General features: G+C 59.8%; 1 protein-coding gene across 1 annotated transcript in view; it reads right to left on the reverse strand.

The window, feature by feature from the left end:
- Nucleotides 1-1,865: 1,865 nt before the first annotated feature.
- Plec (plectin) overlaps nt 1,866-21,903 on the reverse strand; it is a 35,127-nt gene continuing 15,089 nt past the window's right edge. The window contains 28 exon segments of the mRNA XM_032917179.1: nt 1,866-9,240; nt 9,403-10,716; nt 10,718-10,825; nt 10,827-12,026; nt 12,029-12,163; nt 12,165-12,791; nt 13,789-13,887; nt 13,979-14,083; nt 14,255-14,338; nt 14,411-14,767; nt 14,855-14,993; nt 16,120-16,298; nt 16,391-16,548; nt 16,629-16,812; nt 16,916-17,042; nt 17,135-17,289; nt 17,384-17,536; nt 18,359-18,484; nt 18,701-18,796; nt 18,907-19,011; nt 19,185-19,346; nt 19,420-19,497; nt 19,581-19,890; nt 19,972-20,126; nt 20,835-20,928; nt 21,196-21,323; nt 21,572-21,667; nt 21,740-21,859. Coding sequence (XP_032773070.1) covers nt 3,022-9,240; nt 9,403-10,716; nt 10,718-10,825; nt 10,827-12,026; nt 12,029-12,163; nt 12,165-12,791; nt 13,789-13,887; nt 13,979-14,083; nt 14,255-14,338; nt 14,411-14,767; nt 14,855-14,993; nt 16,120-16,298; nt 16,391-16,548; nt 16,629-16,812; nt 16,916-17,042; nt 17,135-17,289; nt 17,384-17,536; nt 18,359-18,484; nt 18,701-18,796; nt 18,907-19,011; nt 19,185-19,346; nt 19,420-19,497; nt 19,581-19,890; nt 19,972-20,126; nt 20,835-20,928; nt 21,196-21,323; nt 21,572-21,667; nt 21,740-21,859 — 12,813 coding nt within the window. The 3' untranslated portion in view covers nt 1,866-3,021.

Consider the following 21,903-nt stretch of genomic DNA (forward strand, 5'->3'; position numbering starts at 1 on the left):
GAATAATCCTGGTATCCTAAACCCCCCCAGGTTCTATTTCTGCTTTTCTGACTTGTTCTCAGTGCTCGCCTTCATGTGTGATAATCTTGGATTGTGGGATCATGCTAGAAAGCCTGGGTTTTAGCTGAGCAGCCTGTGAAGCCTTGGGGTTGAACGAGACCTCTGGATCACAGGATGAAGACTTACGCTGGATACTACACCAAAGCCAGTGCAGACCATGTGGACTTAACCTCTCTGAAGGGTGTTCAGTTCCCTTACCAAGCCAGTGGGTGGCCCGATTCCAGTCCTCTGTGGGGAACTGTCACCAGGGGCAGATGGCCAGTGGGTAAAAGTATTTGCTTTACAAGTGTGAGGGTGAGAGAAAGGCACCGATACCAGGCTACCAAACTCTCACCAGCACATACCACATAACACAATCTACACTCAAATAGAAAGGGGCTGTTGATGGCCCACTTGAATCCCAATGGGGAAGGGGGTGTCCTCCTGTCCATCCCTGGCTGTTTACTGGGCACAGACCTTCCCTTCTCCAGTTAATAAGTGCAGCTACATCTGGAGGTGCCTGGAAGCCAGCTACATGTGCCACCCTAGCACTAGTTTGTTTGTGGCTACTGGCTGGCCCCATGCCCGACTGGTCTAGAAACAACCAGACTCCAGTAGAGACCGCATTCTGGTCAGCTTCTTGCCCCACACCTCTCTCACCACTCCCAAGATAGTTTCTCCAGCCACAGGCACCTCAACTGCCACTCTAAGCTCAACCTCTGAAGAACTGGCCTGCAACAGGTGGGGCCTACTGTAACCTTGGAAACACAGTCCAAGGAGGGGACTTAGGAATGCCTACTGACCCACCTCAGGAGGCGTGTGGAGACTGCCTGTCCTGTCATCCATCCACAGCAACGCAGTGGCAATTTTGAACATGACAGCACACGGTGGGGCCGGGGGGTGGGGGTGGGGGAGTAAAGTCCAGAGAGACCCAGGTCAAAGGGGCCTGGGCCTTGGGGACATAAACAGATGGCTACAACAGTGTTCCACAACAGATCTTACTTTAGCAGTGTGGCAAGTACCTAGCACACTAGGCAGGCCATTCTTACCAAGGCAGCATGTGCTGAGGGAACACATTCTAGTCAACCTGGCAGGTGAGGCTGCGGTCACCTGGCAAGGGAGGCCCTAGTCATTCACCCAATGCAGAGAGAGAAGAGCCCAACGAGTGTAGGCTGATCACGGTCTGTACTCCACAGGCAAAGGAGGAAGTCACTGATGTCCTCAGAGCCAGGGGGTGGCAGCAGGCTGTCCCTGTCTTGTTGGTCTTTTAAATTTCTGTAACCAATCAACAAGTCCATACAGCTTAAGTCCAGGACCCACTGACCTTCACTGAAAAGTGGGCCCAAGATTTAAGATAAACTGCACTGGGGGCGGCAGCAGCCAGCACGAAAGCCACCTTCCTAAAACAGCTGCCCTTGACCAATAGGAATCAACTCACTGCCCCCTCCCCCAGGGATGAAAGGCACGGCGGGAGTGTGTGGGCACACTCACTTCAGAGAATGCTCTTCAAGTGCCAACCCTGTGGCTGCCATAGGGATGTGCCAATGACAGGTCATCACCCAGATGAGAGGCTGGACACAGCAGGCCCACCTCAGTGTAGCTGCTCCCTTCTCCACTCAGCATCTCTGCCTGGTAGCTCTCTGGTCACCACTTGGGCTTTCCTGGTTGCGAGGCCCAGCCTTGGCCTAATGTTTTCACAAGGCCTCATGCATCTACCCTGGCCAGTACACATCTGGCGAGCCAGAGCCTGGAGCCGGGAACCACAGCCTCTACCCTCCCACCGATACACGGATGGTCTAAGACCAAAGCACAAGGCAGGACGCAGATGAAGGTTGGAATTGCTTTTATTGAGGGGCGGACACCGCAGGGCCCCCGCCCATGGTCAGGTTAGTGTTCTGCCTGGCATCTCCACCTGCCACCAGCTCAAGGTTAGTGGAACATGCAAAGCTCACTCAGAGGGTGGAGGCAGGGGTAGGAGCCACCAAGGCCAGGGAAGGGAGAGTGTCACTGGCCAAGTACTTATGTTAGCACAGCTGGGCTGGCCAGGGCTCCCTGGGAGTAGGGTGCGCAGCAGCACCCAGAGAGGGGTTCCACAGGCTTGAAGAGCCCCTGGGCCTCTGGAGTAGAATTCTCAGATCTGCAGAACCCTCCAGCCCCGCCCAGCCAGAATGTCCATCTCTTGCCCTGGGTCTGGGTCTTTAGGGCCTGGGTACAAGGACACAGAAGGCACTTACAAGGGGAGCTGAGGCTGGAAGGCTGAAGCAGAGGCTCAGGTCTCAAGGGAATAAGTATGGGGTAGTGAGCTACAAAGCACAGCTCCAATGGCAGCTGCAGGAGCCAGGCGGGAGGCTGGGGCCAGGACCAGGCCTTATCTTCCCATGGGGAAGGGGCTTCTCTGGGCAGGCTGGAAGAGATGGTTGGCCTGGGATCTTTCCTTTGCCAGCAAAACCCACTGAATATTCAGGTATACACTGGGGAGAAGCAGCTGGCTCAGGGCAGAGGCCTCAAGAGACTCAACAGCTGTCTGCTCACAGGACCGTCCCCAGTTCCCCTCAGCAGCTAGGACCAGCAGGTAGACATCCAGTGGGGTTGGCTTAGAGGTCTGGGGGCCTTTCCCAGATGGCAATCCTCCCAGGAGAGACAGGAGTGGTGGGCTGAGTGCCCAGCTCTGGATTCTCCAAGGCACCTAGCTGTGGTGAGTGGCAGGTAGAAAGGATTAGGGAGGCCCAAGGAGAGTGGAGTGGTCACTGGGCCTGGGCCAGCCCTGTTTCCCAAGACACAGGCTGTCTGGACATCGCATATATATATATATATTAATGTGTTAGTCTGGTCTTTTTTGTTAGATTTTAGGCACCGCTTGGGAGGAAGACACCTTTAAATGTTAAAAAAAAAAAAAAAAGAAGAAAGAAAGAAAAGACCCCAGCGCCTCCACGGGGAGCCTGGCCACATGCAGAGCGGGAAGGCAGGATGCAGGCTGGGGGATCAGGCCACTGCAGACTCAGGGCCCCCAAGAGAGGCTGAAGGCCCTGAGGCATAGCGGCGGCCATAGCCTGAGGAAGAGTAGGAGGAAGAAGAAAAGGTCATGGAGAAGCCAGAGCCAGTGGCATCAAAGCTGCCACGACGGGAGCCGGCCCTGGAGCCGGTGCGTGAACCAGTGCGTGAACCAGCGGTAGAGCCAGAGCCACTGACACTGTATGGGCTGTAGTAGCCCTTGCTGGACTGTGCCGCGGCCTCCAGCAGCCTCAGCCCTGTGCCCTCCTCCACCATGCTGCGATCCAGAGCGTCCTTGTAAGAGATCTTGAGCTTGGTCTTGGGACACGTGAGGTACTTGGAGTAGGCACTGACATCACGCAGCTTCTGGGCTGTGCGGGCATCCACAGTGCCACGTTGCAGGGCTTCATCAAGAGACACACGGCCAGGTGTGTCAGGCTCAATCAGACCACCCGTTAGGTACTGCACCTCGAGGAAACGCTGGCCTGCCTCGTAGTAAAGCCAGCCCTTCTTCAGGGCCTGGGCAGCTGACATCTTGGTCTTGGTGCGTGGGTCCTCAAACCCACAGAAGGCCTTCTGGGCCAGATTGATACGGTCTACCATGATCTTGTCCACCAGGCCCTTGTTGACAGCCTCAGTGACCGGGAAGCGCTCACCAGTGCTGGGGTCAATGATGCCCCCGGTGCAGGCCTGTGCCTCCAGCAACCGCTGGCCAGTGATGTTGTCTACCAGGTTGCGGTGCATGGCCTCTGTGATGGACACCTTCTCCAGAGTCTCTGTGTCTAGGATGCCGGCCACTGGGCCAGTCTCCTCAGTGGGATCAGACCAGGAGGCTAGCTGGGTCCTAGGGACAGCAGAACTGATGGGGTAGGAGGAAGATGAGCCCACAGAGGAGGAGCGGGAGCGGAAGCCACCAGCGTTGCCTGAGAGCATGTCGGCAAACTCGGTGATAGAAAGTGTGCCAGCACGGTACTGGTCCAGTGCTGAGCGGTCAATGAGGTTCTTGGTGATGGCGTCATCAATGTCATACTGGCGGCCAGAGCGGCGGTCGATGATCATAGATTTGACGACGCCGTCCGAGGAAGAGATGGTGATTTCTTCCCACTCGCACTCCTGCTCTGACAACTCCAGGTATGTCTGGTGGTCTATGAGGCCCTTGCGGTAGGCCTCATACACTGACATCTCCTTGCCCGTCTCAGGGTCCACGATCACCACGCGGCGCTTGCGCACTGAGGACTTGGAGGACGTCTTCCGCTCCCGCTTCTTCTCCTTCAGCGGCAGGAGACACAGGCCAGTCTGGGGGTCAGTGATACAGCGCTCCATCAGCTGCAGGTACGTGAGGTTCTCCTCGGTGTTGGGGTCGAAGAAGCCCTTGGTGTCATCTGAGGGGTCAGTCAGGATCTCGTTCATCTCCTCATCAAAGAGACCACGCTTATAGGCCACTTCCACAGGCAGGCGGTGGCTCTCCTCAGGGTCAATGATGCCACCGGTGGCGATCTGAGCCTCTAGCAGGCGGATGCCATGGTCCTTCAGGATCAGGCCCTTCTTCATGGCCTGGAAGAGAGAGATGAGTTTCCCAGAGTAAGGGTCCTTGTAGCCAGTGACCGCACGCTCAGCAGACAGCAGCTTGTCCTTGAACTCGGGGCCCACGATACCCATGCGCACGGCCTCTTCCACAGTCAGCTTGAGCCCCTTGATAGGGTCAATGACGTAGCCGGTGGCTGCCTGCGCTTCCAGGAGCTCAAAGGCTGTCCCGGGACGGATGATGCCCTTCTTCATGGCCTGGTACACCGACAGCCGTTCCTTGGTAGCATCAACAAAGACTCCGGCAATGCAGCTGGTACCCTCAAGGAACTTCTGCAGGTTCTTAGTGACCTCCTCAATGGAGGTCAGGCCTTCTTGCAGCTGCAGCGCTGTGGCCTCATCCATGACTTGAGAGCGTACCAGCTCCTCCACGGTGATCTGCTTGCGCAGGCCGCGGAAGGTCAGCTTGCGGGCATCAGAGAGCGGCAGCAGCATCTGGCCGCTATTGTCGTCACGGCGGCAACGCTTGAGCAGCTGTGTGTAGCTGAGACGCTCATCCGTGGAGGGGTCCACATAGCTGCGCACCTCACTGGGCTCTGACAACTGGTCATGCGTGTCCTTATTGAGGTAGCCTCGTTGGTAAGCCACCTCCAGGGGGAGGTGGAAACCCAGGCGGGGGTCCACAATGCCTCCTGTGGCTAGCTGAGCATCCAGCAGCCTCAGTGCCTCCTCAGCAGGGATCAGCTCCTTCTTCATGGCCTGGAAGAGTGAGATGGGCTGTTCGGTGTAGGGGTCTCGGTAGCCAGTTACAGCTCGCTCGGCAGAGAGGAGCCGATCGTGCAGCTCGGGGCCTACCAGACCCTTCCGCACGGCCTCGTCCACAGTCAGCCGCTCGCCTTTCACTGGGTCCAGCAGGAAGCCTGTGGCTGCCTGTGCTTCCAGCAGCAAGCGGGCCACCTCGGCACTCAGCAGCCCCTTCTTAAGGGCCTGGTAGATGGTTAGCGTCTGCCTGGAGCCAGGCAGGTAGACACCGGCCACCGATCCTGTGCCGTAAAGGTAGCGCCAGGCAGATTCCATCTCCAGAACCTCACGGAGGCTCTTGGTGCCTTCCCGGAAGAGGTTGTAGGTCTCAAGGGAGATGATCCGGGCCTCATACAGGTCTTCGGCGGTGAGGCGGCGGCGCACGTAGTCATAGGAGGCGAGGTTCTGCTGGCGGATGATCTCCGTCTTCTCAATGATTTCGATGATGATAATGATCATGCGCTCCTTGGTCACTCTGCCGGCCTGAAAGTCGGCCATGAGCCGGGCACGCTGGTCCTCCGGGATCATGTCTGACTGCATCACCTCCCATAGAGACATGGAGGAGCCACCGTGGCTGCCACCACCTGGGATGTCAATCTGCGTCTCCTCGAACGCCCTCCGAGTCTCCTCCTCAGTATACACCTGTGTGGTTTCTACCACCTCTGTCTTCTCTGCCCCTCTGAGTGGCAGGAGGTGCAGGCCTGTCTCGGGGTCCTCCACGCAGCGCTCCAGCAGCTGCAGGTACGTGAGGTTCTCGTGGGTGTTGGGGTCGAAGAAGCCCTTGGTGTCATCGCTGGGGTCAGCCAGCACACGGTTCATCTCCTCATCGAAGTAGCCACGCTGGTAGGCAACATCTACAGGCAGGCGGTGACTGTGCACAGGGTCAATGATGCCACCTGTGGCAATCTGGGCCTCCAGCAGGCGGATGGCATGGTCCCTGAGGACCAAGCCCTTCTTCATGGCCTGGAACAGCGAGATGGTGCTGCCAGAGTAGGGATCTTTGTACCCAGTGACCGCCTTCTCAGCCGACAGCAGCTTCTCATGGAGTTCCGGGCCCACCACTCCGGCCTTGACAGCCTCATGGACGTACAGACGTTGGTTCCGCACTGGGTCCACTAGAAAACCAGTGGCCGCCTGGGCCTCCAGCAGGAGTGTGGCTGTGCTGGGTCTGAGGAGGCCCCGGCGCATGGCCTCATAGATGGTTACTTTCTCCTTCGAGTCCTCCAGATAGATGCCAGCCAGGCAGCCGCTGCCTTGCAGCAGTGTCCGCACAGAGCCCACCTCTGACAGATCTTTGACTGATGTCTTGCCATCCTTGAGCTGCTCAAACTGAGTTCTGCTGAGGATCTTGGAGGCCAGGAGCTCACTGGCCGGCACAGGGGCACGGAGGCCACTGAAGGACAGTCTCTCCTGCCGTTGAGTCTCCACCTCCTCCACGATGGTGATAAGAATCTTGATGACCTTCTCTACAGTGACCTTGCCTGTGCGGAACTGCCGTAGCAGCTCCTGCCGCTGCTCCTCAGTGAAGTATTCCGAGCTTATGAGCTCCCACACCGTCAGCGCCCTGCCCTTAAAGCCGCCCACAGGAACCTCCACCTTGGCCTTCTCCAATGTCTCACGGGCCTGGAGCTCAGAGTAGACCTCCTCCTGCCGGGCCCGGACGGCCTTCTCTGAGAGGGGCAGTAGGCTCAACCCAGTCAGCTGGTCAGACCGGCACCGCTGTTGGAGCTGGCTGTAGGTGACTGGCTCCCGGGTGCTGGGGTCAAGGTAGACTCTGGCATCGTCTCTGGGTGACGTCAGGGCCCTGTTAGTCTCTTTGTCCAGGTAGCCCCGGGCATAGGCAACATCCAGGGGCACACGGTGGCTTTTGCTGGGGTCTACAATGCCACCAGTGGATAACTGGGCATCCAGCAGGCGCAGGCCCTGTTCTCGGGGGATGAGACCCTTCTTCAGAGCCTGGAAGAGCGAGACGCTCTGTCCTGAGTAGGGATCCCTATAGCCTGTTACAGCCTTCTCAGCTGACAAGAGCTTCTCGTGCATCTCAGGACCCACCAGGCCAGCACGCACTGCCTCATCCACAGTCAGCCTGGCACTCGTGGCAGGGTCAATGATGTGCCCAGTGCCAGCCTGGGCCTCCAGCAAGGCCACAGCCACCTCTGGCTGCAGCAAATCTCTCTTCAGGGCCTCATAGATGCTCAGCTTCTGCCCTGCTTCTTCCAGCCACACACCGGCAATGACACTGGTACCCCGCAGGGCCTGCCTCACCTTGTCTGCCTCGGCCACTTCCCGCACAGAGCGCTCACCCCGCTGCAGCTGCTGGTAGACTTCATGACTGATGACCCCACTGTCCAGCAGCTCTGCAGCAGGCACAAGGGCACGGAGGCCCTCAAAGCAGAGCTGGCCCTTCCGCTCGTGCTCCTCTACCACCGTGATGACAATCTTGATGATCTTCTCCACCGTGATGCGGCCCGTGCGGAACTGCCGGAGCAGGTCCCGTCGCTGCTCCGCTGTGAAGTACTCTGAGTTGATGATCTCCCAGATGGTCACGGTCTTGCCCTGAAACTTGCCGAATGGTGCAGACACTGTGGCCTTTTCGAAGACGTCACGGGCCTCCGTGTCAGTGTACACCAGCTCACCACCCTTGGCAGCCTTGTCTGTGAGTGGCAGGAGGCGCAGGCCTGTCTCGGGGTCCTCCACGCAGCGCTCCAGCAGCTGCAGGTACGTGAGGTTCTCGTGGGTGTTGGGGTCGAAGAAGCCCTTGGTGTCATCGCTGGGGTCAGCCAGCACACGGTTCATCTCCTCATCGAAGTAGCCACGTTGGTAGGCCACATCCACGGGCACACGGTGGCTGTGTACAGGGTCAATGATGCCACCTGTGGCAATCTGGGCTTCCAGCAGGCGGATGCCATGGTCCCTGACAATGAGGTCCTTCTTCATGGCCTGGAAGAGAGAGATCTGTTCTCCTGTGTAGGGGTCCTTGTAGCCAGTGACGGCACGCTCAGCTGACAGCAGCTTGTGGTGCAGCTCGGGACCCACCACACCCTCCTTCACAGCCTCATTGACCGTCAGCCGCCGGTTCCGCACAGGGTCCAGCAGGAAGCCCGAGGCTGCCTGGGCCTCAAGCAAGATAAGGGCTGTTCCAGGGCTGAGCAGCTGCCGCTGTAGGGCTGTGTAGACACTCAGTTTCTCATTGGTGGGCTTCAGGAGCAGTCCTGCGATGCTGCTGCCGCCCTTTAGGTATCGGTGCACATCTTCCCGCTGCGTGAGCTCAGCCACCGTGGTGTGGCCCTGTGTCAAACGCTGCAGTTCCTCCATGCTCAGAATGCCTGCTTCCTGTAGCTGCTGAGCTGGCACCTTCTGACGTAATCCCTCAAAGGTGTACTCGGGCTCGGCCTCCATGGAGGGGCCATCAAGTGCGTCGCGGCCATTGGGCAGTGCTTTTGTGGCAGGAGCCTGGGAGGTGGCAATCTCCTCAGAGTGCGCCAACGCAGCTCGGTGCTCTTCCTCCAGGCGCTGCAGCCGCTCCCGCAGCCTCTGGTTCTCCTCTGCCAGTAGCTTCTCCTGCTGCTGCCGCTGCTGCTCCAGATGCTGCAGTTCCTCTTGCTTGCGCCTCACACCCTCCTCTGCCTCACGCTGCCGCCTCCGGGCCTCCTCCATGCTGGCCACCAGCTCCTGCTTTTCCTGCTCCATCTGCCGCTGCTGCCGCTGCTGCTCCATCTGCAGCTGTTTTGCTTTTGCCACCTCGTCCTGGAAAAGCTGCTCCAGCTTGGCCTTCTCCTGCTCGATGAAGCGTTCGCGTTGCAGCAGGTTGTCCTTCTCAGAGAGAAAGCTCTTCTGCAGGGCCTGCGTCTCCTGCAGTATCTGCTCCTGCTGCACAGTCTGCATCTGTTGGGGATGCAAAAGGGGGTCAAGCTCTCAGGGAGGACGGAGACCCAGGAGGATTCACCACTACCCACGGGTAGACTAGACCCTCCCTGCCACTCAGGCCACCCAGGCCACCCAGGCCACCCAGGCCACCCTTCCACCTGTGAGGAGGGAGGGTGGTACCTCCTCAGACTTGAGCTGCAGTAACTTCGCCTCCTGCTTGAGCTTCTCCTTCTCACGCTCCAGCTCAGCAATGGCCTCCCTCAGACGCTCGGCATCTTGGTCACTCTGCTGTCGCTGGATCTCGAGCGTCTGCACCAATGTCACCTTCTCCTGTGTAGCGAGTTCAGTGCGGTGCAGCTTTTCGCCGATCTCTTCAGCCTGCTTCCGGAAGCGCTGGGCATCCTCCTCTGCACGGGCCTGAGCCCTGCTCATCTCAGCCATGCGCAACTTGAGGCGTTCAGCCTCTGCGCTCATTTCTAGCTGCCGTTGCCGCTCGGCCTCCAGGGTCCGCTGGAAACCCTGTGTCTCCTCTACCAACTGCTGAGCCATTTGCTCCTTGTCCTCCTGCAGCCGCCGGGCCTGCTCCTGTGCCAGCTCCTTCTGCTGCTGCAGCAGCTCGGCCTCAGCCTTGAGCCTTGTGGCTTCCTGCACCGCCTGCATCTTCTCCTTCAGCATCTTCTCCGCCAGGGCCCGCTGCTGGGCCAGGTCCTCCTCGGCTAGCTGCCGCAGCCTTGCCGCCTCCTGGGCAGCTACGCTCAGCCGCGCGGCTTCCTCTGCCACCTGTTTCATCTTCTCGGCCTCCTCCTCCAGGAAGCGCTGTGTGTTGTCCTTGTCACGAAGGATGAGTGCCCGGTTTTCAGCTTCAATGCGAGCCTTGAGTTTGCCCAGCTCCTCCATCTGCACGCGGACAGAGAAGAGCTCCTCCTCTACCTGGCTACGCTGCCGGGCCGCCTCTGTTACCTCAGCCTTTAGCCGCTGCAGCTCCTCATCCAGGATGCTCTTCTGGTGGTCGGTCTCCTCGAGCTGCAGCCTCAGCGTGGTCAGCTCCTGCTCTACCTGAGCCTTCTGCCGCAGTGTCTGCTCTGCGAACTTCTTGTGCTTCTCCATCTCCGCGTCGGCTGCCTGCTTCTGTTTCAACGCTGCCTGCTCCGCCTGGGCCCGGCGCGCCGCCTCCTGCTCCGCTTCCTTGCGCAGTTTCTCTGCAGCCGCCTGTGCCTGCGCCTGGGCCTGAGCCTGCTCCTCTGCCGACTGCTTCAGCCGCTCGGCCTCTTCCACTTGTTTCCTAGACTGCGCTGCCTCACGTTCTGCCTGCTCCCGGGCCTCCTCCGCCTCCTCGGCAGCTCGCCGCGCTGCCTCTGCCTCGCTCCGCAGCCGCTCCAGCATGTTCTGCTCTTGCTGAAGAGTCTGCTGCAGCTCCTCTTCTCGCTGCTGCACCACAAAGGCGTGCGCCTTCTCCTCCGCCTGCAGCCGCTTCTGGGCAGCCTCCTGGGCCAGCTAGCTGCAGCTGCCTCGCCGAGACTCCTGCTCCAGCCGCTCTGCCCAGGCGCCGCTTCTCAGCCTTGGCCTTGGGCAGCTCCCTTCCCTCAATGCGACCTTGGCGCTGCCCGTGCGGCTTCCTCCTCAGCTGCCAGGCTCTTCTGCACGCGCTCCTCGGCCTCCCGGCGCCTCTGCTCCTCCTCAGCTGCCAACTGCCGCTGCCGGGCTGCCTCCTGCTCTGCCAGCTCCTTGCTGCGCATGGTGTCTCGGCATTGCTGCCGGATCGCAGCGAGCTCCATCCCAGTTCTGCCTTGCCAGCAGCCTTCTCGGCTTCGCCTTCAGGCCGCAGTCTCCTCCTCCACCTGCACGCCCGCTGCCATGGTATCCTCCACCAGCCCTTCTGCCGCTCCAGCTGGCTCTCGGGACCATGTGCCCAGCTGGGCCCAGGCGGCTCCTCTATGTCTGCAGCAATAACAAGCTGCCTGCTCCTCCAGCCGGCGCCGCTGGAAGGCCTCATCCTCGGCCAGGCGCCTCAGGCGCTCGTTCTCGGCCTCCTTCTCTTTGAGTGCAATCTCTGCCTCCGTCTTGAGCCTTGTGGCCTCACTGATGGCAGCCAGCTTCTCCGTAAGCACTCGCTCCGCCTCGGCCCGCTGGCGTGCCGCGTCCTCCTCGGCCAACTGCCGCTGCCGCTTGGCCTCCTCGGCCAGAGCGCGCAGGCGGGCAGCCTCCTCAGCCAGCTCTCGAAACCGCCCTGCCTCAGCTTCCAGCCTCTGCTTGGACTTTTCGCTGGTGGAGCGAGACTCCTCCTCGGCTCGTGCCTTGCTGGCCAGCAGTACCTCCATCTCTGCCCGAACCTTCGCCAGCTCAGCCTCCAGCTCCTGGCGCTTCTGTGTGGCTGCGGTCGCTTCGTGCTGTAGCCGGGCCAGCTCTTCCTCCAGCAGCTGCCGCTGCTGCTCACCTTGCTCCGTCTCTGCCCGCAGGCGAATCAGCTCCTGCTCGGCAGCCAGGCGCTGCTGGGCGGTGCCCTCTGCCAGCTGCCGCTGCTTCTCCAGCTCCTGCTCAGCCAGCTCTCGCTGCCGCACGGCCTGCTCCTCTGCCTTGCCCCGCCGCCGGGCTTCCCGCTCTGCCTCTTCCTTCTGCTTCTCGGCTTCGGCCTGGGCCAGGCTCTTCTGCTGCGCCACCTCCTCTGCCTGCAGCCGCAGCCGCAGCGCCTCATTGGCCTTCAGCTGCCAGCGCTCCAGCTCCCGCTCGGCTTCCTCGCGGGCTCGCTCGGCTTCAGCCTGCTGCTGCGCCCGCCGTTCCGCCTCCTCCGCAGCTGTACTTGCTGTCCCACGTGCTCTTCCTGGCGTGCTCCACTTTGGGTCTTCTCTGCAAGGGCGGCGCTTGCTCTGCAGCTCCATCTTCACCACCACGCTCAAGTGCTTGTCTCCAGGGCTACTCCCTGCACATGGCGAGCCCTCTCTGCCCTCGGCTTGGCGCGTGAGCCGCATTCGCCTCCTCGGCCCGGTAGTTTCCAGTTCATCCAGAGCCTGCAGGGCCCGCTGCTTCTCTCGCGCTGCCTCCGCTTCTGCCTTCACACGCAGGGCCAGCTCGGCCTCCGCCTGCCGCTTGCGTTGGCTCTCATCCTGCACCTGCCTCCGCAAGCGCTCGGCTTCCTCCTGCGCCTGCCGCTTCTGTGCTTCTGCCTCCTCAGCCCGCGCACGCAGAGCCTGCAGCTCATCCTCCGCCCCTCCACGCTGACGCTCAGTTGTCTCTAGCTGCAGACGGACCACGCGGATCTCTTCCTCAATGCGCATGCGGCTGCGCTCTGCAGCCTCCACCTGCTGGGCCTTGGCCTGGATCTCTGCCTCTGAGCTTTGCCGCAGATGCTGCAGCTCCTCTTGGATGCTGCGCTTCTGCTGCTGTGCGTCCACCGCCGCCTCCTCACGCCGCGTCACCTCCTCCTGCATGCGCCGCTGCAGTTCTCGTGCCTCCAGCTCGGCCTGTGCCTTGGCCTGGGCATGGGCCTCAGCCAGCTGCCGCTGCTTCTCCAGCGCGGCCTCCACCTCGGCCAGGCGCTCCCGCTCCTCTGCCCGCTGTTGCTCAGCCAGCCGCTGTGGCGGCAGCAGAGAGGGGAAGAGAACCAGAGACAATGTGAGCGTGGGGACGGTGCCAGGTGCTCACATGACACGGAAGGTACCACCACAGTTCACTTGGACAATGCGATTTGGGGGATCAGGGAGAACAGAGATTCCAACCCGGCCAAAGAGACAGCGTGCATCCCGCCCAGGATACTCGAGCAGCGAGCACAGCAGCCCCACCATGCTCACCAGCCTGGGGAAGGAGGCCCAGGCGTCCTCCCCTCTTCCCGCAGACAGGCGACGGAGACAGATGGACAGGGAGAGAGAGAAAGAGCAAAAGCAGGAGGCTCGCAGGGCCGGCAAGCCGTACCCACCACAGTCCTGCCTAAATTCCACCACCCTAGCAGGCCTCATTCCCACAAGGACGCTCTCCCCTCATGGGGAGGGCCATTCCCAAAGCCCAGTGGGATGGAGGCATGGTGAGGCAGACAAAGTAGGAGCAGCCGTGCAGACCAGAACCAGCTCAGAGGCCTCTCAAGCTGGCAGACAGGTGCAAGGAACAGGTGGAGCTGTACCCAGGCCAGCGAGGCCACCTGGGAGGCAGACAGATGACACCGCGCCTGGCCAAGTTACTCTGAGATGCCCCTCTCCAAACACTAAACCTCACACACCAACTCTTCCTAGGGCAAGCGACCCAGTGACACCAACACAGAGTCCCCAGGAAAAGCACACGTAAGGGTCAGAAGGATGCACACAGGAACACTCGCCAATGAGAAAGGGCGCACTGCCACCAGGCAGAGAGCAGAGCCGTGCCAGGTCAAGGTGGGGCCACAAGGGCGGGCAACCTGGGCAGCCGTGCTGGGGTGGGGTACTGGACAGCGCCAGGCATGGGGCGTGAAATGAACTATATCAAGTGGTCTTAGACAGGTGCCTATAGGCTGCGTTTGAAATCAGGAAAGAGGACTTGCCCCAACCCCTACCTCCGCCCCCGCCCCTCCTCCCCACCCCCGTCCACGTGGCCCAGGCGTACCTCTTCCTCTTCCATGCGGCGCAGTGTCTCACTGATGAACTTGATGTACTGACTCGTGAGTGTGGTCAGCTCACTGTAGCGTGTGCGCAGATCCACGTACTGAGGGAAAGGATTAAGTCAGCCAGTGCCCACGCGCCCCCATGAGGGCTAGCCCTTTGCTGGCTCAGGTTTGGCCCCACCTCCATCCTACCTCCTGGATGACGCTCTCAGATCCAGACTGAACCTTGGGCTTCTTGGCGGGGGAGGCCACGGGTTCAAGCTGAGCCTTGTAGGTGATCAGCTGGAGCTCATAGTCCTGTAGACACACACTGTAGTCAGCTGCCTGCTCTAGACTCTGGTTGCCTGGGCCTGACCCCCAGGCTGCCTCACAGGCTTTCTTTGGCACAGTCCAGGCTTGGGACGGCCACGCAGGAGTCCAATGCCTGCTCCCGTTTGAGGTTTAGAGCTGCCAGCTGAGAGGCCTCACCTTGATTGCATTGATGTACTGCTTAGCAAACTTCTGGCACTCCTCAACCTTCTCACCATGGCGCTCAATCTCCTCCAGCAGGGCCTGGGGGAGGGCGGGGTCAGCACGGAGCTACAGGCTGCACCCTGCCCCATAGCAAGCCTTCCCCGGCCTTACCTTCTCCTGGCGCAGCTGTTCTCGTGCAGCCTGACTGTTGGCTATTGGCACAGCCTGGATCTGCTCTTGCCGGCTCTTGGCATCCTGCAGCCAGGAGCTCAGCGGATCCGCACTTTCACGGTAGTAGCGAAGTTGGCGGCCCAGCTGTTCAAGCTCCCGCTGCCGCACATCAGTCTGGGCTAGCACAGCCTGCCAGCGCTCCAGCAACTGAGTGACACGTTCTCGCCAGCGCTCTACTTCCACATCCCGCTCACCATGCCGCTGCTGTAGCCGTTCACCAACTTCCTGTGCCCCCCTCAACTCATCTCGTAGGGTGTTGAATACAGGCTGCTGTGCCTCCGCCTGGGCCCGCAGCTTCTGTTGGGCAAGGCAGGATAGGTGCCATTTTAACACAGACTCTTACTGACCGTGTCCCCAGTGAAGCACAGTTCCCCCAAAAGGTACCTTTAGTGAGGCCTTGGTGGCTTCGAGCTCTTGGAGTGTGGCAGGCACGGCCTGGGCCTCCTTCAGCTGCTCCTCGTGTGTTTTTAGCACCTCCTCAGCCCCCTGGGTACTGCGAATTACCAAGCTGATGGTCTTGAGTCTAGGTAGGAGATAGAAAGACTCATAGTATGTGGGCTCAAACAGCACACCCTCAATGAAGGAACTGGAACACTAGGTGCCTCCTGCCATGGCCAGACTCTCCTGGCCAGAGCAATGGCCACTTAAGCTGGAAGGCCCGGAGGGAGGATGCTCAGCCAGGAGCTACAGATTCTAACGTCCTAGAGCAGGTGGTTCCACCTGCAGTGTAGTTCAGTTCTCAACCTCCTAGCTCAAGACCGGCTGAGCAAACAGGAAGTAGGAAGGGGGCCATGTGCTCGATGGACACGTTCCTCTCAAGCACCGTATTAGCATGTGCTGATAAAGGCCAGGCGCACTATGTAGTACAGAAAGCAATAACTGCTGAAAACCAATGCTGGGGCCACAAGGCTTCTAAAAGTCAGGCCCTATGAATGTACGAACTAAATCAAACTCTGCTGAAGTCAACAGAACGGGATGCGCAGCCACTGCGGCTGGTACAGGAAGACAGGCAGAAGGGGCTGTGCTACCGAAAGGCCCTCACGCCTCCAGGAGCTCAGGCAAGGAAGGATCCTAAGAGCTGGAGGTCAGGAGGCCTGGCCTGGGGAGTGTCTTGCTGCCTTGTCCCTCGAACATCTCAAGCACACTCCAGCATTCATTGCTCCCCTTAGGTCTCCATTTCTCTCCACCAAGAAGCCTGTCTGTCTCTCACTGGTCCTTCCTCCTGAAGTCAGTGGTCCAGCCACACCTCAGCATCCCTCCCTCCCTCCCTCCCTCTCACCCGTGCTCCCTTCCTGGAAGAACCTCTGCCCTGACCGCCCCTCCCACGCCCCATGCTGGCTCCTGGTTGACGCCAAGTCTATGACTTCCTATCTTGGCTTTCGGAGAGCAGCAGCAATGTCCTTTACTTCACATCCCACGAACAGGAAGACCTATGGATATGATCTTCAAATTGCATCAGGTTCAGAGCATTTCTTACCACCACGCGCTGCCGGGAAGGTCCAAGCCCACTGTCCACTAGCCGGCCTGTTCAGAGCCCTCCAATGCTACTTTACACCCCCGCCCTCATCCTTCTGCTCAGAACATGTCTGGAATAACTGCCCTCACCAGAGGACCCTCACTGGACTCTGAAACTTGCAGAGGATACTCACTTCTCCAAGTAGATGGCAGACAGGCTTCTGACCTGTTCCAGCTTGCCCAGGGTCAATTCCAACTCCGAGCGCAGAGTTGGTGCAGCAGGTGACGGCTCTGGCAAGGCCAGAACTTTCTCAGCCTCAGCAGACAGCCGGGCAACTCCCTTGCCCAGCCCCTCCACCTCAGCCTGTGCTTTCTGTAGAGAGACCAGGTAGGGGCACAGTGACTGGCAGGTCCTGACAGGTCGGGATGGGTGGGGGGTGAGGAGTGAATGGAGGCTGCGCTTGCCTGTTGCTCAGCGATGCGCTGGGCACACTCCCGTGCGGGGTCTTTATCCAATGGCAGCCGCAGACGGTGCACAGTCCGAGTCTCACAGGCCTCCAGTTGCAGCCGAATGTCCTTGAGCTCCGAGATGCATCGCTGACAGCGAGACTCCTCCTGCTCACCTGGGGGAAATAGCCAGGTTAATCGGAAACGGCCTACACACAGCCTGCCTTTCCGCCACCCTCCCTGGCCCACCCCATACCCTGCTCCAGGCTTTGTAGCAGCTGCTGGTAGTGGCGACTACAAGATCCATATTCGCGCTCTGCCACCAGCCGGTCCTCGGGCCCAAAGCCACCAGCGTCCTGGCTGTCTCGAAGGAAGGCCTGGTAGTGCAACTCCAGGTTGCGCAGAGCTTGCCGCTGCTCCTCGGGCTTCAGCGTGCGGAACTGGGGGTGGCACATGTCATTGAGAATGGGGCCAGGCCAGATGGTGCCTTCAAGACACCATCTCCCATCTTTCCCAGGGCCCGTGGCCAGAGCGCAGTCCTACCGTGACGAGGGACCAGGACCGGATGAGCTGTATGTCACGGTTGAGGCTCTGCCATGCCAGAAGACTCTTCATGTCCACGTGAAGCTGGTGCCACAGAGTAACCAGGGCCTGATGCTGGGCCTCCAGCCTGGCAGACAAGGACCATGTTCAGCAATTCTGTCTAGAGCCCTCTTCTCTCTCCACAAACTCCCTGCAGCTGTGTAGCCCCAGGTTACTCACCTAGCAACAGCTTCCTGGGCCTCCTGGTTGGGTGGCGGCACAAGAAAGCACACAGAAGGCACGGCAGCCTCACTGCTGGAACCACCGAGCACCTTCCAGTGGAACGGCTGGGCAGGGCCCACCAGCTGGCATTGGTCACCCTTGTGCACAGTCACCTGGGAGTCAGAATAGTAAATGATGCAGCAGGTCGACCTATGTCCTGGTCGACACAGCCCCTCTGGCTTGGGCCCAGCCGGGCTCAGCCCTTACCTCCACCTGCTTGTAGTCACACACGGCTAGCAGGGGCACGTGGCCCCGCACGGGGTGGGCAGGGTTGCGTGGCTTCAGCTGCACAATAGCCTTGGCCCGCTTGGCCAGGCCTGAGAGGTGCCCTTTGTACTCATTCAGTTGCTCCTTCTCATCCTGTTGGGGGAGGGGAGCCTTAGGGTCAAGCCAACTAGCTCCTGGTGGAGGGATACCCCCCCACCCAGCACCCCGTCTGGAGAGGCTCCTGATGCTAGGAGCAAGGGCACTTAAAGGCAGGTGCAGTTGCAAGAGGGGACAGGCCTCCACAAACTCATTCCATTGTCCTCGCTCCTCCCAACAAGACCAGGAACCCCATCCCTACCCTAGGGTACTCCTCACATCCTCTAAGGTAGGGACTAGGCCTACTTACACCCCAGTCCCTGCAACACCCTTCTAGCTGTAGAAGGTCACCCTGCTCCATCAAACCCAAAGGGAGAGGAAGGAGAACCTCTCTCACCAGGAGCGGTTTAAGGACAGCGTCTGTGCTGGAGCACCTGGCCCCCTCCCACCCTCTCGGGTCGGTATTGAAGCTGAGGCCCAATCTTTGCAGACCACACAGTTGGCTTCCTCCTCTCCCTCTGCCTGTGACTCCCTACCAAGAGTGCTCACCCAGCCACGCCCTCGCATGTATGAGCTAGGGCTTCAGTGCCCCTTCACCGCCCTGCAGCTCCGCCTGCTCCCATCACCAGGCCATAAAGTCAGTGCCTGTTCACCACAGGGCAGGTGCTCCCAGCTGAGCCCTCCCCTCAGTAGGCTCTCGGGTTGGGCGGGGCTCATCCCAGCCCACCAGCAAGGCACCTGTCACCAGGTTTTCTGTTTGTTACGAACACACGCACCCCATGTGTCTCCCTAACCCTCTTCTATCCCATGCTCAGGTACCCTCAGGGACAGCCCAGTCCCATCTGGTCTGTCCCTGTTCCTTGTTCACAGCTGCCTTACCTGGGCATCCTGCAGCAGGTCCTCAAGCCTTGTGACAGTGATGGAGCGGTCACAGCTGTACTTCCTGCGTAACGTCTCCTGTAGTTTCTGCAACTGTTCCTCGGCCTCCCGAACATCTGAGAAGAACTAGGACAGCAGGGGGGTCATCTAGGGGTGGTAGAGCCCAAACCCTAGACAAGCTGTTTTAGCAGAAGCCAGACCAGAGGAAAGCAGTAGTGGAACTCCCCTCAGTCCCACCCCTGGGAGGAGGGTTAACCAGGGCCACACATCTGTCAGATGCTATGAGGACTCTTCAGGGCGCTACGACTGAAGCACAGGAGAAAGCGAGGCTCTGGTCCTTACCTGGAAGTAGGCTGTGTTCTCTTTCAAGTGCGCTTCAATGCAGCAACACAGCTGCAGCATCCAGCTCCACTGTGTCTGCAGGGCAGCCTGGAAGGACTGCAGACAGACAGACAGACAGCACGGTCCTCAGGACCCGCTCCCGGGCCATCGGGCCCACAGCCCTACCCCCACAGATGCCCATTTGGTTCCCTGCAGCCATGCCCCACCTCCACTGTGGGCCGGGCAGGATGGTCTTCCCGCAGCAACCTGTCCCCCGTGTTCTGGATCTCCTTAATTTTCTTTTCCTTCATCTCCAGCTCACGCATCAGGGCCTGACAAAAGGAAGAGAGTCTCAAGGACGGGTTCAGGAACGCTGTAAATGCAATCCAAGCCCCACGCCCATCTTCACAGAGCCGAGGCTGAACTCCCAGCACTGGGAATGGTACGGGTGGGTGTGAGTGGGAAGGGAGAGGGTGGACATACTAAGGAGGAAAGGCTGCCCTACCGAGTAACTTTCTTTCTTGGCAGCCATGTTGGTGTTGCGGTCACTCCAATCAAAGCCTACTTCTTCCTCTTCCTTCTCATTCAGCCACATCAGCTCCTTGGTAGCTGCCGCCACAAACCCATGCAAGCTCTCCAGGGACCGGAGGCGGGCCTTGGAGGAGTTCTTTAAGGAGGAAAGAATTAGTCAGTGACTGCCGCTGCCTACCCCTCCCAGCTACTTGCTGTTCCCCACTCACCAGCAGCTTTGCATACTGCAGGTCCAGGCGGCCCAGGCAGTCTCGGTAGGCACCTCGGGTGGCAGGGGAGAGCTGGCTCTGCAGGTGATGGAAGTGAGTAGTGAGGTCTGCAGTGGCCTGGGCCTAGCACAGCCACTGCCTACCCTGAGGGTACTGCCCACCTCATCATTCCGAGCCCGCTCGATCTTGGCCCGGAATTCCTCAATAGACTGATGCATGCCTCGGTGGCTGCCCAGCTGTGCCTCTACGCTGGGCAAGTCCACGCCCCACTCAGCACCGTCTATTCGACGCTGGTTCTCCTCCACCCATGCCAGCAGGTCGTGCAGGTAACGCAGTGTGGAGTCCTCTAGCTCTGGGCGCCTCTGTGTGCTCTGCAGGGTCACCTGGGTCACAGGGGCACCCACCCCTGCCTTCAGCCGGAGGTTGTATTCAGTGCGGATGGCTACCAGGCGCTCATGCAGACGATACACCCTAAGGAAGCACAGGAGTTGGGAAGGTGAGTCAGGTGGGTCTCAGGCCTCCTAACCCAGCGTTCCCAGGTAAGGTACCTACCTCCGGTACATCTGTTCACCCTGTGGATGCCGCCCATCTTTAAGGGTCTGCACATCATTGAACAACAGCCGGATCATACCATCAGCCTTGTCCAGGTCTCTCTCCACTTCCCCAGCCCGCTGAGCCGCCTTGCCTGAGGCCAGCAGCCGAATATCCTGCAAGATGGTCCTGTGTGACTTGGCCTGGCTAACTCTCCTATTCGCTGCCGAGGGTTCTCAATCAAGGCTGCCCCTTCACCCATTTCCCAGACTAAGAATCAAGGTCCTGTCTGGCTCACAGCCTTGGGATTCCCATTCACTCCTTTCCCTCCCACTGATCCCACACATCTTCCTCGCACGCTTCTAGACTACTCTGTATCAGCTCTCTGGGAACTCAGGATCCTGTCCAAAAGATTCCACTAGGTCCAAGGCCAGAGACCTTCACCGCTTGTTCACAGGAGACCCCGTGCCTCATGCTCCGTCATCTATGCATAACTTCTCCCACCCAGGCCCACACAGCCCTGTGCCTTATAGACCCCACGGCACTTCTTCAGCCATGAGGCTGGGGTCTCCCTACTCCCCATTCCCCAAGGAGGGAGGGGATGAGGAGAGTCATGCTGCAATGAATCAGAGAGGCAGACAGTCCTGCCTGGCGGCCAGAGGCCAGTTCTGCTCAGAAAAGGAGGTCAGGGTTGGCAGCAGACCAGAAGAGCCCGGTTTTCCCGCCCTAGTGCCACACCCTGGGCCTGAGGCCCAGCAGGCCACAGCCCTGGCTGCAGAGTAAGCAGCTCAGAGCTCCTCCTACCTCCCTGAGGCCTGGAGAGGTGCCCACCCCGCCTCCTCTCCCCCCCTCCTGGCCCGCCCCGCCTCTCTGGTCTCCCTCACCGACTGCAGTAGGGAATCCGCCTGGTTCAGCTGCTCCTCACATAGCCCAGCCTCCATCTGTAGCTTGCTCACAATGCGCTGAAGACACTCCAGCCTGAGGACCAGATCACGGCAGAGCCCCAGAGGGAGTCACTAGGGGCCCACCACACTCCAGGGGTAGAGAGGAGCTCCCCTCTGTTCCGCCTCTCTGCCTGCCTCGGGCGTACTGTCCTGCTGGCCCCAAACACTGAAGCTTGGTTGGGTGTGGGGGGGTTTCCTCCTCAGGCAATGACTCACCCTGGGGTGGTTCCCCTGCCACCGCAGGGCCCCACCCGCCTGCTGTCGGTCTCCCACATTGCCTGCCACCCTCCACACGGCCCACCTCTCAAACTCGCTCCGGAGTTGCTTCTCCCGCTCCAGGATGGCCACGTGCAGCTTGCCCCACTCCTTTTCCACGTCTAGCGGGTGGTAGCCGGGGGGAATCTTGAGCTGGCCTGCTTGTACTGCTCCCTGCGAAGAGGGACAAGCTCAGGCCTAAACTGGACTCAGGGAATCCTGGATGGTCAGCTCCTCTACAACCTGGTACAACTTTGGTTCCTGAGCACTAAGCAAGGTCAAGCCATACTAGAGAGGCATCAAATTCTGGAGCTCACGGAGACTTCGATTTATCTACCTCGGGAATACATGATCCTCATACCCCCAGCTACCTCAAAACCAGGAGACAACCACTCACTCCCCTTAGGAGCACCTCACTTTACCTCCAAAGACTGGTAGATGCCTTTGGACCGGTTCTTGTCTGCCTCCTTGGCAGGAAGTTCTGTCTCCTTGAACTTCAGAAACTGGCACCATAGGATCTGTAGAGACAAGAGGTGTCAGCAGCTACACCAAGACAGTCCAAGGACAGCAGCCCAGGGAGGCAGGCCTACCTCAATCTCCTCAAAGCTGGAGGGGAACTTGCGCTCCTCAAAAGCAGCGGTGTGGTGCCGGATCCACTGTAGCAGCAGCAGCACAAGCTCCCGGTACTCTTGCCAACGAAGCTGCAGTTCCTGCAAGCAAAGGAGTAAGTGAGCGACCGTCAGGGTCTGTCCGG

The sequence above is a fragment of the Rattus rattus genome, chromosome 1 (assembly GCF_011064425.1).
Source record: "Rattus rattus isolate New Zealand chromosome 1, Rrattus_CSIRO_v1, whole genome shotgun sequence".
NCBI lineage: Eukaryota > Metazoa > Chordata > Mammalia > Rodentia > Muridae > Rattus > Rattus rattus.